The following is a 12371-nucleotide window of genomic DNA, read 5'->3' as shown; positions in this document are numbered from 1 at the left end:
AACCCCGCACGAGTCCAGCGTCCGCGTCCGCGCTCACCCCGCGCAGGGCAGCCCGGCTCCCGGCCCCGGGGCGTTTGTCAGAGCCGCCCAGACCAGAAGGCTGCGCCCCGCGCCCTCTCTCGAGGTGCCCTCCGGGCTGGAGTGCGCGGCGCCGCTCCCTGCTCGCGCGGGGCCACTCCCGCCCGGGCTCGGCGCGGTGGCCCCGGGGTTGTGCCCGCCGCGGCAGCCGCCCGGCTCGGCGCCTCCTGCCGGCGGCCGCCCGCCCGCCCGTCCGTCCGTCCCGCAGCGCCCGCCCGGCCGGTCCCGCTGCAGCGGCGGTGACAGCCGCGAGTTAGTCGGCGCGCGCTGCCCTCATGGCCAAGCCGCCGCCGCCCGAGCGTCCCCGGAGCCGGCGCGGCGGCTCCCTCTCACCCCGGGGGAGGGGCGCGCAGCGGAGACCGCACGGGCCCGCCGGCCGCCTCGGGAGTTGTCAACTTGACCCAAGTTGCGAGAGGGTGGGAGAGTGGGGTGCGGGGCAGCGGGAGCGCCGGGAAGGGGCGACTCGCTCGGCGCAGTCGGCCGCTGCCCAACGGCTTGCAGCTGCCCCCGCGGTCTCGTGTCCCCTGCCCTGCACTCCCCACGGCTGTCACTTGGGCACTGGGCTCCGCAGCGCAGCGCCGCTTGCAAGTCGGAGCGCTCCCGGCCGCCTCTGAGCGGGCTCCACGCTCCGAGCTATATAACCCTCGACCGGGAAGAGCCGGCGGCGGCATCGGCCCTCCCTCCGCTCGGCCCTCCCCGCCCCCGGGCGCACCCCGCCCCCGGCCCAGCCCCCCGCCCGCCCGCAGCCGTCCGCCGAACCGCGGCGGGGCAGCCCCTCTCACATGGCCGTGGCTGCAGCCTCCAGCCCTCGTCGCACCTCCCTACACAGCTCACGCCCCCTGCCTTGGGGTGTCCCGGCCTCCGCCGGCCAGGCCTGACGGTCTGCAGTGCCCGGGCCATCCTCCTCCTGCCGTCGGGTCCTCGCTTGTCCCTATTTTGCCACTTTGGTTAAGCGTGGGACTCGGACGGTCACCCCTGCGATCAGGCGCCGCGGAAGACAGCCCTGCAGGCTGGCGGAACGAATAGAAGGACCTCGGCAGCGCGGCAGTAGAGTGCCGGTTTATGGCTGGGGCTGGTAGAGCCGAGAACCCCGTCAAAAGCCGGGTCTCGGAGGCGACTTAGAATCGCACCTAACCATCCGGAACATGGGCCAAAAGGCTCTCGTTTTCCCTGGCTGTAATCACCACTGCAGTGGCTGCCTACAGTCCCAGTCAAGCCTTGCCCTCCCCACGCAGTGAAAATGGGGCATGCCGGGATTTGTAGTTCGTGCCTGTGTGGCGTGTCATTTGCGTACATTACAGGGTGGAATACGAGAAGGTACCCTGTCAACGCAGCCTAGAGACTAGGACCCCGAGTAGTAAAGGTGTCAGCACTCTGTGCTCTTGTCATATTGATTAAAGAGTCTAGTGGGTGCATGTATTTCCCATACAAATTTTACCCGAAAGTCGATCGTAAGGGGCTTAATCAGGCAGTTCTCAATTTTGCGTCTGCAAGACGAGTTCTCAGTTCCGAGTTCTTTTCTGGCTTATCCTGGGACACCTCTGAGTAGTGGGGCTTCGCTCTTGTCGTCTTTAAGTGGACAGCGCGCATGCGCTAACTTCCTCTTTTTCCGGCTGGAACCATGGAGGGTGCAGAGTAAGTAGCTCCTCGCCCACTGGAGAATCCTTCTCCATCCACGAATCCACCGACTTTTTGTCTCGTTTTCCCTCGGTCTGGCTGTAGCCTGTACCTTTGCCCGTTTGTCTGTGTGTTTGTGACGCCCTGTGACGCTGGTGAAGGCGCCGGGCAAAAATAGGATACAGATGGCCTTGGGTCAGAGGTTTTGGAGATACTGGGAACGCGGTGTGAAAGCCTAACTATGTACGGGACCGGCGAGTTTTCCAATTCCCTTTCAAGGGAGGTGCAGAACCTTTGAATTGCGGTCATCTTAGCTCGTATTTGGCCCAGTCGTCCCCGTCGTCAGGCCTTTGCTTTTAGCATGTGGAACTTCAGACCTGAACCAAGGTGGTAGCTGGGAGGTGTTTGTTTGTTTGTTAATTTTCTTGAGAATTCCAGGCCCCCTTCTTGCAGTAGTTCCTCAGTCTGTGTTAACTTTGTTGTGGATATTTTAGTTGTCGGAGGTCAGGACAGATGTGAATTTATTGTATTTTCTGTGAATTCTGTGTATTTAAGTGAAGTGGTCTGTGTTAAAGGCGAAGATTATCGGTATAAAAACTCTCTAAACTCTATTTTTCACCATAACCTGCTAGAGAGCAGCTGAAGATAGAAATGTTTAGAGCCAGTGACGGTAGTGCTGCTAAATGGCAAAGCCTGTGCAATCAAGAGTAATGCGGTATTGTGTGCTGTTTGAACTATTAATAAAGTTCTGTTTGCTAACGCCAGAGAGAAGAAAAAGAAGGTTCCTGCTGTGCCAGAAACTCTCAAGAAAAAGCGAAGGAATTTCGCAGAGTTGAAGATCAAGCGTCTGAGAAAGAAATTTGCCCAAAAAATGGTAGGTAAATTTTTTTAAGGCACTTAACCTGTAAAGAGAGGCCTTGTGTTTGGGTTGAAAATAGGTGAGTGTTCTTTCTCAGCAAGGCTTGTGGACTTCACCTACTGTACCAGTGAGCTGGATCATCGGCTTTTTAAAAGTGTTTTTAATTGGAGGTAGTGTCTGCACGTTGAAATGTTAACGCATGCTCTGACAAGGAAAAAGTTTCAAGGGGAAATTACTCTTTCTTCTGAAGAACGGGTGGTGGTGACTGTATTTGGGAGCTAAGAATCAGATGAATAACTGGTATTGGTTTTCAGCTTCGAAAGGCAAGGAGGAAGCTTATTTATGAAAAAGCTAAGCATTACCACAAGGAATACAGGCAGATGTACAGAACTGAGATTCGAATGGCTAGAATGGCAAGAAAAGCTGGCAACTTCTACGTACCTGCAGAACCCAAATTGGCATTTGTCATCAGGATCCGAGGGTAAGTTCAGTTTTAACCGCATTCTGGTTTTGAAGGGAAAGTTACACAGTCTCAGCAAAACTTCCCGTTAACTTCTTGGGAGCGTTGGTTCTGGAACATTGGAATAGAGATATTTTGGTCATAGCTAGAACGGGGTGGGGGGGGGGGTAGTATTTTAATGGTTTAGTTGCAAGTGCTGTGTCCAAAGCTCTCTGAGCATCTGAGTTTTGTTCAGTGTCCTGGATATTATTTTCAAAAAAAGCTAACAAAGACAAATACAAAGGTAGGATGGGGTGAAATGGCCTGGGGAAGTTTGAAGTGTCAAAGGTATGTATCAAAGATCACTTATTTGTGAAAGAGGCAGGTTGGGACATGGGCTAGAATAAGCTAAGAAATGCCAGTGGTCTTCGTAACAATTCCTGTTTATTTAGGTGGGACTTGAGTTGTACCGAATCATAATGGTTACTTTCTTATCCTCTATTAATAATTGGGTTAAAGCTTAGTGCATTTTGTCTTTTTTTTTCACTGCAGTATCAATGGTGTGAGCCCAAAGGTTCGAAAGGTGTTGCAGCTTCTTCGCCTTCGCCAGATCTTCAACGGCACCTTTGTTAAGCTCAACAAGGCTTCAGTTAACATGCTAAGGATTGTGGAACCATATATTGCATGGGGGTAAGTCTGTCTTTTCCTTTGAGTTCTTTTTGGCAAATTGGCTCTGTTGACAAGGTGCATTTGAGGTGTTCTGATGGTGATAACCTTATTATATTTGGTCATTTATGTCTGTTTTTCATATATCAGGTACCCAAACCTGAAGTCAGTGAATGAATTGATCTACAAGCGTGGTTATGGCAAAATCAACAAGAAGCGAATTGCCCTGACAGATAACACATTGATCGCTCGATCTCTTGGTAGGTTCTACCTATTTGGGGAAAGGTTTGATAATTAGACAAAGTTGATTTTTCTGTCAACGAATCTTCCCATGTTCTCTACATTGCAGAAGTTTATGAAAGATGTAAGTTAAGATTTCGTTGGCTTGAGTATTTGTAAATACAGCCGTGTATTTCCTTCTTTGTTGCTTTATTCTTAATTTACTTTAAACTATCATAGCCTCTGATTGTCCTTGCTGGATATCTTAATCTGTAAAAACAGCTAGCAATTTTTAATGATCTTAATGTTCAGGTAAATACGGCATCATCTGCATGGAGGATCTGATTCATGAGATCTACACTGTTGGAAAACGTTTCAAAGAAGCAAACAACTTTTTATGGCCCTTCAAGTTATCTTCTCCACGAGGGGGAATGAAGAAGAAGACCACCCATTTTGTAGAAGGTGGAGATGCTGGCAACAGGGAAGACCAGATCAATAGGCTTATTAGAAGAATGAACTAAGGTGAGTAGCTTCATCTCGATAGAAGTTTACTTAGTAATAAGGGTAAAAGTGGTGTTAGTCTCCTACTTTTTCCGTTAAATATTGATAAGGGTTTGGTTGGGTTCTAAGCAATATTGTTTAAGGGGGAAAAACCAACCATGTTATCTGTACAGTTGGTTTGATTGTTCCTTCCTTTTGAGGGCATTTATGGAGAAAAGAAAAGGCCCAGGGTTTTATCCTACTTAATGGAAATTGAAGTACTTTCTTATAATTTCCTCATTTATGTTAATTCTAATCTATCAAGGTGGTTTCTTTAATGAGTTTTTTTTTTCCCCCCTTTCAGGTATCCACCATGATTATTTTTGTAATCTGGTCAGTTAATAAACGACTACTTTCAAATTAAAATGTGTTGTGACTTTTTGCTAGACTCTGCTGTCCTTTAACTATTGGGACAAATCTTGATGTGTGATAAGAGTAAGCCGTCTTTTTCTTAAACTTTTAAAATTTTTATTTATTTTGAGAGAGAATCCCAAGCAGGTTCCAGGGATCGAATGAACTGTGCCAAGTTTTGCCTTTGTGTACGAAACTGGGGTCTGGTTTGTATTTTGGTGGAAAACATTCCTTGGGTTTATTAAAAACTCTCTTGTGAAAAGAAAAAATCTTTTCACTTTTTTTTTTTTTTTTAAATTTTTCACTTTTCAATTGTGCCACTGAGTTCGCCAAGATGGGTTTGTTCTAAGAAAGCCTGTTTCATAGACTTATGTGCGTGATTTATAGGTAAGGTAATAAAAATTGAATTATACTGTTGATGAAATTCCATCTGCTGAGGCTTGGTTTTTCTATAAAGTACTGTGTGAACATGTTTTCCTTTTGCATTCCTTTTTTGTTTTTTGCTGTGTATCTTCACCTATCCAGGTGAGTTTCTGATAGTACCATTATATATGTTAGAAAAGGAAAAATGAAATTGCTGCCCATGGACGCCACTTATTTTGGAGCACCCTCAGAACTCCTAATGAAACTAGTGAGCAAAAGCTTGAAATAGAAAAGATTAGGTATTTTCTAAGTAACATTTTTATATATTGTATATATCTCAGATTAGTGAGCTGCAGGTTTTCGGTATAGAACATGTGAAGTAAGTACATCTAATAAAAGAAGTTTTTGCAGTCTTCATTGTGCCAGTGGTGTGATGAACAGGTGCCCTGTTCATTCCTTTGACACTTGCACTAGGATCATTACTTCTTAGTATTTATATTTAATAATTCAAATTCTCTAGACTTGGAAGCAATCTCTGAATTAGTGAGTTTATGGTCAGTGAATTCAGAAAAATTGAGAAGATTCTTTATAAAATCGGTGTTACGTGTTTGAGTGTGGCAGGGTTTTGCAAGAAATAGGGTATCTTGGTAAACACTATGAATAGTCTGGTACATTTGTTAATAGCCCACGAATGGTGGACACATCACGCAAAGTAGCGAAGCTTTTGAAGCTGGTAAGGAATAGGAACGTGTAGGAAAAAAAAAACTGACAAAGTATATTGGCTGTGTGTTCTCTGCAGGCACTTTCCTGTTTTCCGTCTGGGAAATCCAGTTCTCCATATAAATTACTTTCAAAGTGGGGCCAGAGGCTGAGTAGGGAGGAGTTGGCAGATGTCTAATACCACTATAGAAAACTCTCAAACACTTGCTTCAGAAAAGGGGTATGAAAATATTTTGTGAACTGTTAAAACTTCTTGAAATGCAGCTGGAAAAGCTAACTTAGAAAAGCTACCTCCTAAAATGTCACCTAAAAGGGACTGTCCACTAGAAGGCTAATCAAACTTTGAAAGTCTGGGTCCTGCCCAGCAGGTTGTCCTACAAAAATTCACCCCACAAATGTAAATTTGTATTTCTACCCTTTAACATTCCAGCTTCATAAAAATCTTCTGCTAATTACCCCAGTCTCTTCAAGTCACAAAGTTTAGTTGTGCTCACTGGTTTTTTAGCAGGTGTTCCCTCAAATTACTTACCTTTGAAAGTTCCTTCATGGTTGGCTGGATTGAGTGCTGGCTCTGAAGCCAAACTGGTTCATACCCAGCCTTCACTTGATCATTTGGGCCAATAAATCTGTTTCTTAGCAAAATAGGGGAAATTGTGCATAATACCATAGGATTTTAATGATGTCAGTTCATGTAAAATGCTTACAGCAGTTCCTGGCTAAAAGTACTAAGTAAATACTATGCAACGTGAGCACCTCGCAGGGGCATACAAATGGAGATGGCCTCTACTTTCTCGTGTGTCAGTCTAACGGGCAAGGTAGACAACGCAAGTAATGTGAGATAAGTGCTACAGGGATGTCTAGATGTATCTGCTTTTTGGGGTGTTGGGACAACCTGTGGGGGAAATTGACAACATTCTACCCCCACTGTTTGCATTACAGATTTGGTATCAAACCAGCCAAAACATTGCTTTCATACAGGTGCCTCCCTTCTCTAGGGTAATAAAACATGTAAGGCCAGCCTTTTTGTCCCTCCTAACCAGTACCTGACAGAGTAGGTGCTAAGTTTTTGTTTACTGTTGGTGCTGTAACAAATTACAAACTTTGACTTAAAACTCATGTTTATTGTCTTTAACAATTTCAGGGGTAAGAAATCTAGATTTGGTTTCACTGGGCTAAATCGGTGTCAGTAGGCCTGCCTACCGTAGCTCTGAAGGCTAGGAGAGAATCATTTTCTTCCATTTTCTAGCAACCACTTGGCATTTCTTGGCTTAGGCAGGCCATGCTTCAGTCTTCAAAGTGTAATCAATCTCTCCTTCCATTCTTCCATCATCACTGGCTCTGATCCTCTGCCTCCTCCCTCTTATAAGAACCGTTGTGATCAAATTGTGCCACCCAGATAATCCAGGATAATCTCTCCATCTCAAATTCCTTAATTTAAGTACATCAGCAAAGTCTCTACATTAAGCAGCGTGTTCGTGTTCGCAGGTTCCAGAAATCATGGCAGGGAAGTGTTTTGGAAGGGCTATGTGATCTTTATAGCAGGTAGCTATATTTTTTCTTGTTCCTCAAAAATGACAAGCTTCTAATGTAGGGTCTTGGTCCTTGTAATCTTCTGTCTGGAACACTCAGCCCTCAGGTCTTTGTACATTGCTTCTTTTTCGTTCTGGAAAAGGGTTTTTTCTCTGACACATCTCCATATAACCCTGTATTTTTCATAGTACTTTTTATTACCTGCAATACTTTTTCCATTTATTCTTGTTGCTTTTCACAGCCTCTCAAAGTTTTGAGAATATGTACCGAAACCACTGTAAGGTTTGAGCGTTTGTGCTCTGTTCTAGCACTTAGAATAGACCTGTTGCATTGCAGGCCTTTTGCTTTTTTGATTGACTCGAGCCTCTTAAGAGTAATAGCAATTTTGGGGCGCTTGGGTGGCTCAGTCCATTAAGTGTCAGACTTCAGTTTAGGTCATGATCTCGCGGTTCGTGAGTTCAAGCCCTGCATCAGCTCTGCTGACAGAGCCTGGAGCCTGCTTTCCATTCTGTGTTTCTCTCTCTCTCTCTCTCTCTCTCTCTCTCTCTCTCTCTTTCTCTCTCTCTCTCTGCCCTTCCCCAGCTTGCACTCTCTCAAAAATAAGTAGACACTAAAAGTAAATGAATAAACCAAAAAGTAATAGCAGTTTAAAATTTGGATTTTCCAGTTGCTGGCATGTTATTCTTGATGAATGCTGAGAGGAGTGGCGCCTGCATTGTGGGTTCATGGGTATATGTATTACTGTAAAGGACTCAAAAAGTGAGTTATTGTGTAGGGATAATAGTTTGTGAAAATAGAACAGCATGTTAGGGGAATTTAGGAGGTGGTTCATGCTGTGCAGATTGGGAAATTTCACAAAGGAGGTAGAATTTGGACACCTGGTGATAGAAGAGCAGGCAGGAGCCAACAGTTGGGAGACAATGCAGTGGCAGATGTGATAGCAAAACTCAAGAGCAGACCATTTAATAACAGTTGATCACGTATTGACTGCTAGTGTACACTTAATCCACATAATCCTCCCTCAATTGTCTCCATTTTGCAATCACAAAACCGATTAATTGGGGGATGGGTCCCAGGCCTTGCCCTTTAAATTCTCCGCGTGAGTTTTAATGTGCAGCCTATTCCATTAGGTAAGTATACCACTGTCCCCATTTTTAAGATGAGGGGTTAACTTTCCCTCCCCCAGGATCACCCAAATAAGTGGTGTTGCTAGTATTAGGTTCCAGGCCTAATTTGAGTTTTCTTAACCAGAGGAGCTAAGGAAGGTGAGTAGGGAGCTTGATGAAAACAGAAAAGTGTGTTTGGGAGCACCTTCAGTTTTGTCGAACCTGAAACCGTGTATTTTACTAGGGCTAAACTTGCAGCCCTATTTGGGGTCAAGAAATGGAGGCAGAGGGTTTAGAATATAATTTGGCAAAAGTATTGATGCTAAGATCCTACCGCGCAAGTCAAGGTGCTAGGCGTAACTGGGGAGAGGACACATAACCTTTCACCAAAGAACTTAGACAAAGGACATATAGAACATGGAATGCGGGTTGCCATGGTGAGGGGACTGGGGGTGGGGGGTGGGGCGGGGATGACTGTCACTTAACCTAAGGTGGGCTGGGCAAGTACTGCTGGGCTGTTTGAAAGTTCCAGACTCATCAATACACCGGAGAGCCTGGTTAGTTTGAATCTTAAAAATGCAACCCAGGGAACTGCCTATCACCAACCTGGTCCAGCCGCCCACTACCCACCCTGTCGATGCATGACACAATTTTTCATGCCCCACTGACCTTGTGCCACCACTGACTCCTATACACCCGGCCTTCTTTCAGCACCCTCCCTCCCACCCCTGCAGCTGTGACTGCAAAGGCCGTGGCACCGATAGTAGCTGTCGAGTGAGTCCTAGCGGCCTCCTAGCCGCCCAAGTGCTTTCCTGGCGCGGCACCCCAACTGTTGGTCCCTGCTACTGGGGCCGCGGCCGGTGACCTCGCGCGGGAGGCAGCCGGAAGCCCCCGGCGCCTGGCAACCGGCACGCAACGGGCGGGCGGGGCTGCAGCCACCGGAGCCGCAGGCCGGGCCGGGCGGGGCTGAGCGGCGGGCGTGCCGCGCTCCCGAGCGTCGCCGGGCTGCCGGCCGCCGAGCATGTTCGCCCCGAGAGCCGCGCCCCTGAGAGCGACGGGCTGCCCGCCCCGCCCCGCCGCCACGGCCAGCCCCGCGCCCAGGCCGGGTTGAGCCAGGGGCTCGGGTCGGCTGGGGGCCGTCGCTGGCTCCCGCGCTGTCCGCTGCCCCCCTTGGTCCCGCCGCGGGAGCCTCAGACCTGGGCACCACCGCCGAGGTCCAGGCACGCGAAGAAGCCCCGCCCCTCCGCGGTGGATCTGTGGGGACAGTGAGTGCGGGCGATCTCCGGGGGAGCCCCGGCCGAGGGGTTCCGGGGGGGCAGAGGACCTTGCAGGGGCAGGGCTGAAGGGGAGGCGGGGGCCCAAGAGGTCAGCTGGTCAGGCCCCTTCCTGGGCAGGGGAAACTAGCCCAGCGAGGCTGGTGGGTCACTCCAGGGATTCTCTTGACGCACTTGGAGGGGAGCTGGCGGGTATGCGGGGGCTGAAGGACCGGACCAAGGCTGCTGGGCAGGGTCGGGTGAAGCGGAGAGACAGGACGAAACCCGGGCACCGAGGACCGGCCTGCCAGATCTGTACGTGTCCACACTCCTCAAGCTCCGTACAGGCTGTAGCGTGGACATCCGTGCGTCAAGTGGACACGCCCTTACAGGGTGGCCCTCCAGCCCGCCCAGGATTTAAACTGAAGCGGGGCGAGGGAGAATGTGTTTACCCTCTGCCCTTGACTGCCACCGTACTTCCCTCACTTTCCCTCTTGCACCCCGCCCTGTGCAGCAGAGCTTGGGACGGTCAGCGTCTTAGCTCTGGCCCCGTTTTCACCGCCGGTTTTGCTTTGTGCCATTTCTGATTTACCTGGAGTTTGTTGTTGGTTACTTTTTTCGTGGGCTAAAAATACTAGAAAAAAATTGTGCAATGTAGAGAGTCTGTTCTATTGTATGGGTCATTCTACCCTACAACCTTTTTGGGGTCATTAAACATGAAAACGGAAGCCTCTGTCCAAAGAAATGCAATTTGGCCACCATTTTCAGGGTATTGTCCTCTGCGAAGCACAAGAATTCCTGCCCTCCTATGACTTTTATCTGCATTGCTAATGGTGAATTTAAATCGCCCTTTCCGGCAGCATTTCTTCAAAAATACTCCTGACATTTCTTTTTTTAAGTTCTTACATTTTTGAAATTACATTATAATACATTAGTAGTTGTCATTCGAACAGAAGTATATAGCCTTAGAGATGAAAGCCCTCTTTACCTTTTCCTTCTTTCTTTCTCAGACTTCTTAGAATTATTTTAGTGTTTATCTTTCTACTCTTTTTGCATCTGTTTTTTCTATCATCATTGGAATCGTATCTTTTGAGAAGTTGTCCTTTTCACTTGACATGTGGCAGATACCTTTCCTCTCAGTTTATTTAGGTCTGCATTGATGTGGTAGAGGTGATCCGTATGTAATTTATTGTATTGTAATTTACGTAACCATTCCTCATTAAGATTGGTTCCAGTCTTTCCTTGTTACAAATAATGCAACGGTGAACATTCCCATACATGGGAACAGTTCTATAAAATGAATTCCTTGAAGCAGAATTGCTGGGTCAGATGTGTGTATGTAAAAAATTTTTGGTAGCATCTTGCCTTACAAAAACTCTTTACTAATTTATATTTCCAACAACAGACCGTGTTGGGAAAAATCTGTGTTCATTATTATTTAAAAAAAAAAATTAAAAACATAGTTTCCACTTGCTGAATGTTTATCACATGTCCAGCACTGTGCTGAAAACTTTACATGCATTTTGAAATTTAATTCTCACTAACCCTATGAGAATCTGAGGCACTGTTATTTTCTTCATGACCCTATAGTTATGCAGCCATTGAAGGGCAGAATCAAGATTAGCATCCAGACTCATTTTACTCCAATTAAATAAAATGTGTTCTTTGTTGGGTATGAATTCCTGGTCAGTAATTGACCGGAGAATTGTGTTTCATCGGGTTGTTTGAAGATTAAATGAGATCGTGCTTGTGGTGCCACAGTGTTATTAGCAGCTCTTTCCGCTCCCAACTCCTATAGAATTGGACACGGTGCAGTGCTTTCGATGATTCTCGTTTCTCTGTATTGTCTGCCTCTCCAATCACCTCTCAGCCTTTTCTTTATCTTCCTCGTTTGTGTACATTTTAAGGAAATCTGGCTTTCTTCTCCCTCTCAAGTCTTCTTTGGCAACTTTAATCGAGTCTCTGGCCTTAATTCTTACTAGGTGAACAGATAACTCTTAAAATTTCTTCTCCCAACCAAAGCTACAGTCCTCAATTCCTACAATTTAGATCCAGTTTCCATAGCTCAACCTGGATGTCCCGCACTCCTTTTATCTAAAACTGAGCTCTCTGTTGCTCTCCACCCCAGACTAGCAATTTCTCTTTGCATGTAATTCATAATTCTCTTAGTCACCCAAGTTCACAGTCTCAGTCATCTTTGACTCTTTTGTCTTTGCTGAACCTCCTAAACTCAATCAACTTGTATTCTCACTGTTGCTACTCTAATGTAAGCCCTCTGGCCTCTTTTTAGTATAGTAACCTCTTAACTTAGATCCAGTCTCTGCCAGATCAATCTTCCTAAAGCTTAGCTGTGAATTTGCCGCACCTCTGTTCAAAACCCCACCAGTGCCTTCCTGTTGCTCGAAGAAGGAAGTGCAAACCACATTGGCTGGCATTCAGATTCGTCTGTGATCTCCCCAATCTGCCATTTCTTTATCTCTCACAGCACCCCTATCTGAACCCCCTCTGTTCTCCAGGGCATCTTTCACATCTATATCTTTTCCTGGAATGCCCATACCAACATTTCTGCCTGTCTAAATTCTATCTGAATGTCATTTTCTAGCTTTTCCAAGTCTTTTTGGAACTTCTAC

At 46.9% G+C, this 12371-nt stretch overlaps 2 protein-coding genes and 1 long non-coding RNA gene across 9 annotated transcripts in view; 2 read left to right on the top strand and 1 right to left on the bottom strand.

Annotated features, from left to right (window-relative positions):
- The first annotated feature begins 1562 nt into the window (after positions 1–1562).
- Positions 1563–4784, top strand: RPL7 (ribosomal protein L7). Of its 2 annotated transcripts, none has more exons than XM_023248286.2 (7): positions 1563–1713; positions 2461–2569; positions 2869–3035; positions 3546–3683; positions 3810–3919; positions 4191–4400; positions 4723–4784. In XM_023248286.2, the coding sequence occupies exons 1-6, from the start codon at positions 1700–1702 to the stop codon at positions 4397–4399; spliced, it is 747 nt and encodes a 248-aa protein (XP_023104054.1). In that variant the 5' UTR covers positions 1563–1699; the 3' UTR covers position 4400; positions 4723–4784. The 2 variants fall into 2 exon arrangements, with proteins under 2 accessions (XP_023104054.1, XP_023104053.1); XM_023248285.1 differs by lacking the exon at positions 1563–1713 and adding an exon at positions 2042–2082.
- LOC111558523 lies at positions 2890–9250 on the bottom strand. Its single transcript, XR_006592250.1, has 2 exons — positions 9158–9250; positions 2890–3125 (listed from the first exon to the last, which is right to left on the bottom strand). It is a non-coding gene; the product is annotated as an uncharacterized LOC111558523 (long non-coding RNA).
- CF2H8orf89 (chromosome F2 C8orf89 homolog) overlaps positions 8961–12371 on the top strand; it is a 27429-nt gene continuing 24018 nt past the window's right edge. The window contains exon 1 of one of the 6 annotated variants that reach the window (XM_023248287.2): positions 8961–9045. The gene's annotated coding sequence lies outside the window, so the exon portion shown is untranslated. Of the gene's footprint in view, positions 9046–9401; positions 9754–12371 lie in introns of those variants that run through there. The other 5 variants (XM_045049641.1, XM_011291351.4, XM_011291353.4 and 2 more) reach the window with 5 other exon arrangements.

Source organism: Felis catus, chromosome F2, assembly GCF_018350175.1.
Source record: "Felis catus isolate Fca126 chromosome F2, F.catus_Fca126_mat1.0, whole genome shotgun sequence".
Taxonomy (NCBI): domain Eukaryota; kingdom Metazoa; phylum Chordata; class Mammalia; order Carnivora; family Felidae; genus Felis; species Felis catus.
The sequence above is the reverse complement of the archived record's forward strand: the minus strand, read 5'-3'. Positions and strand labels throughout refer to the sequence as shown.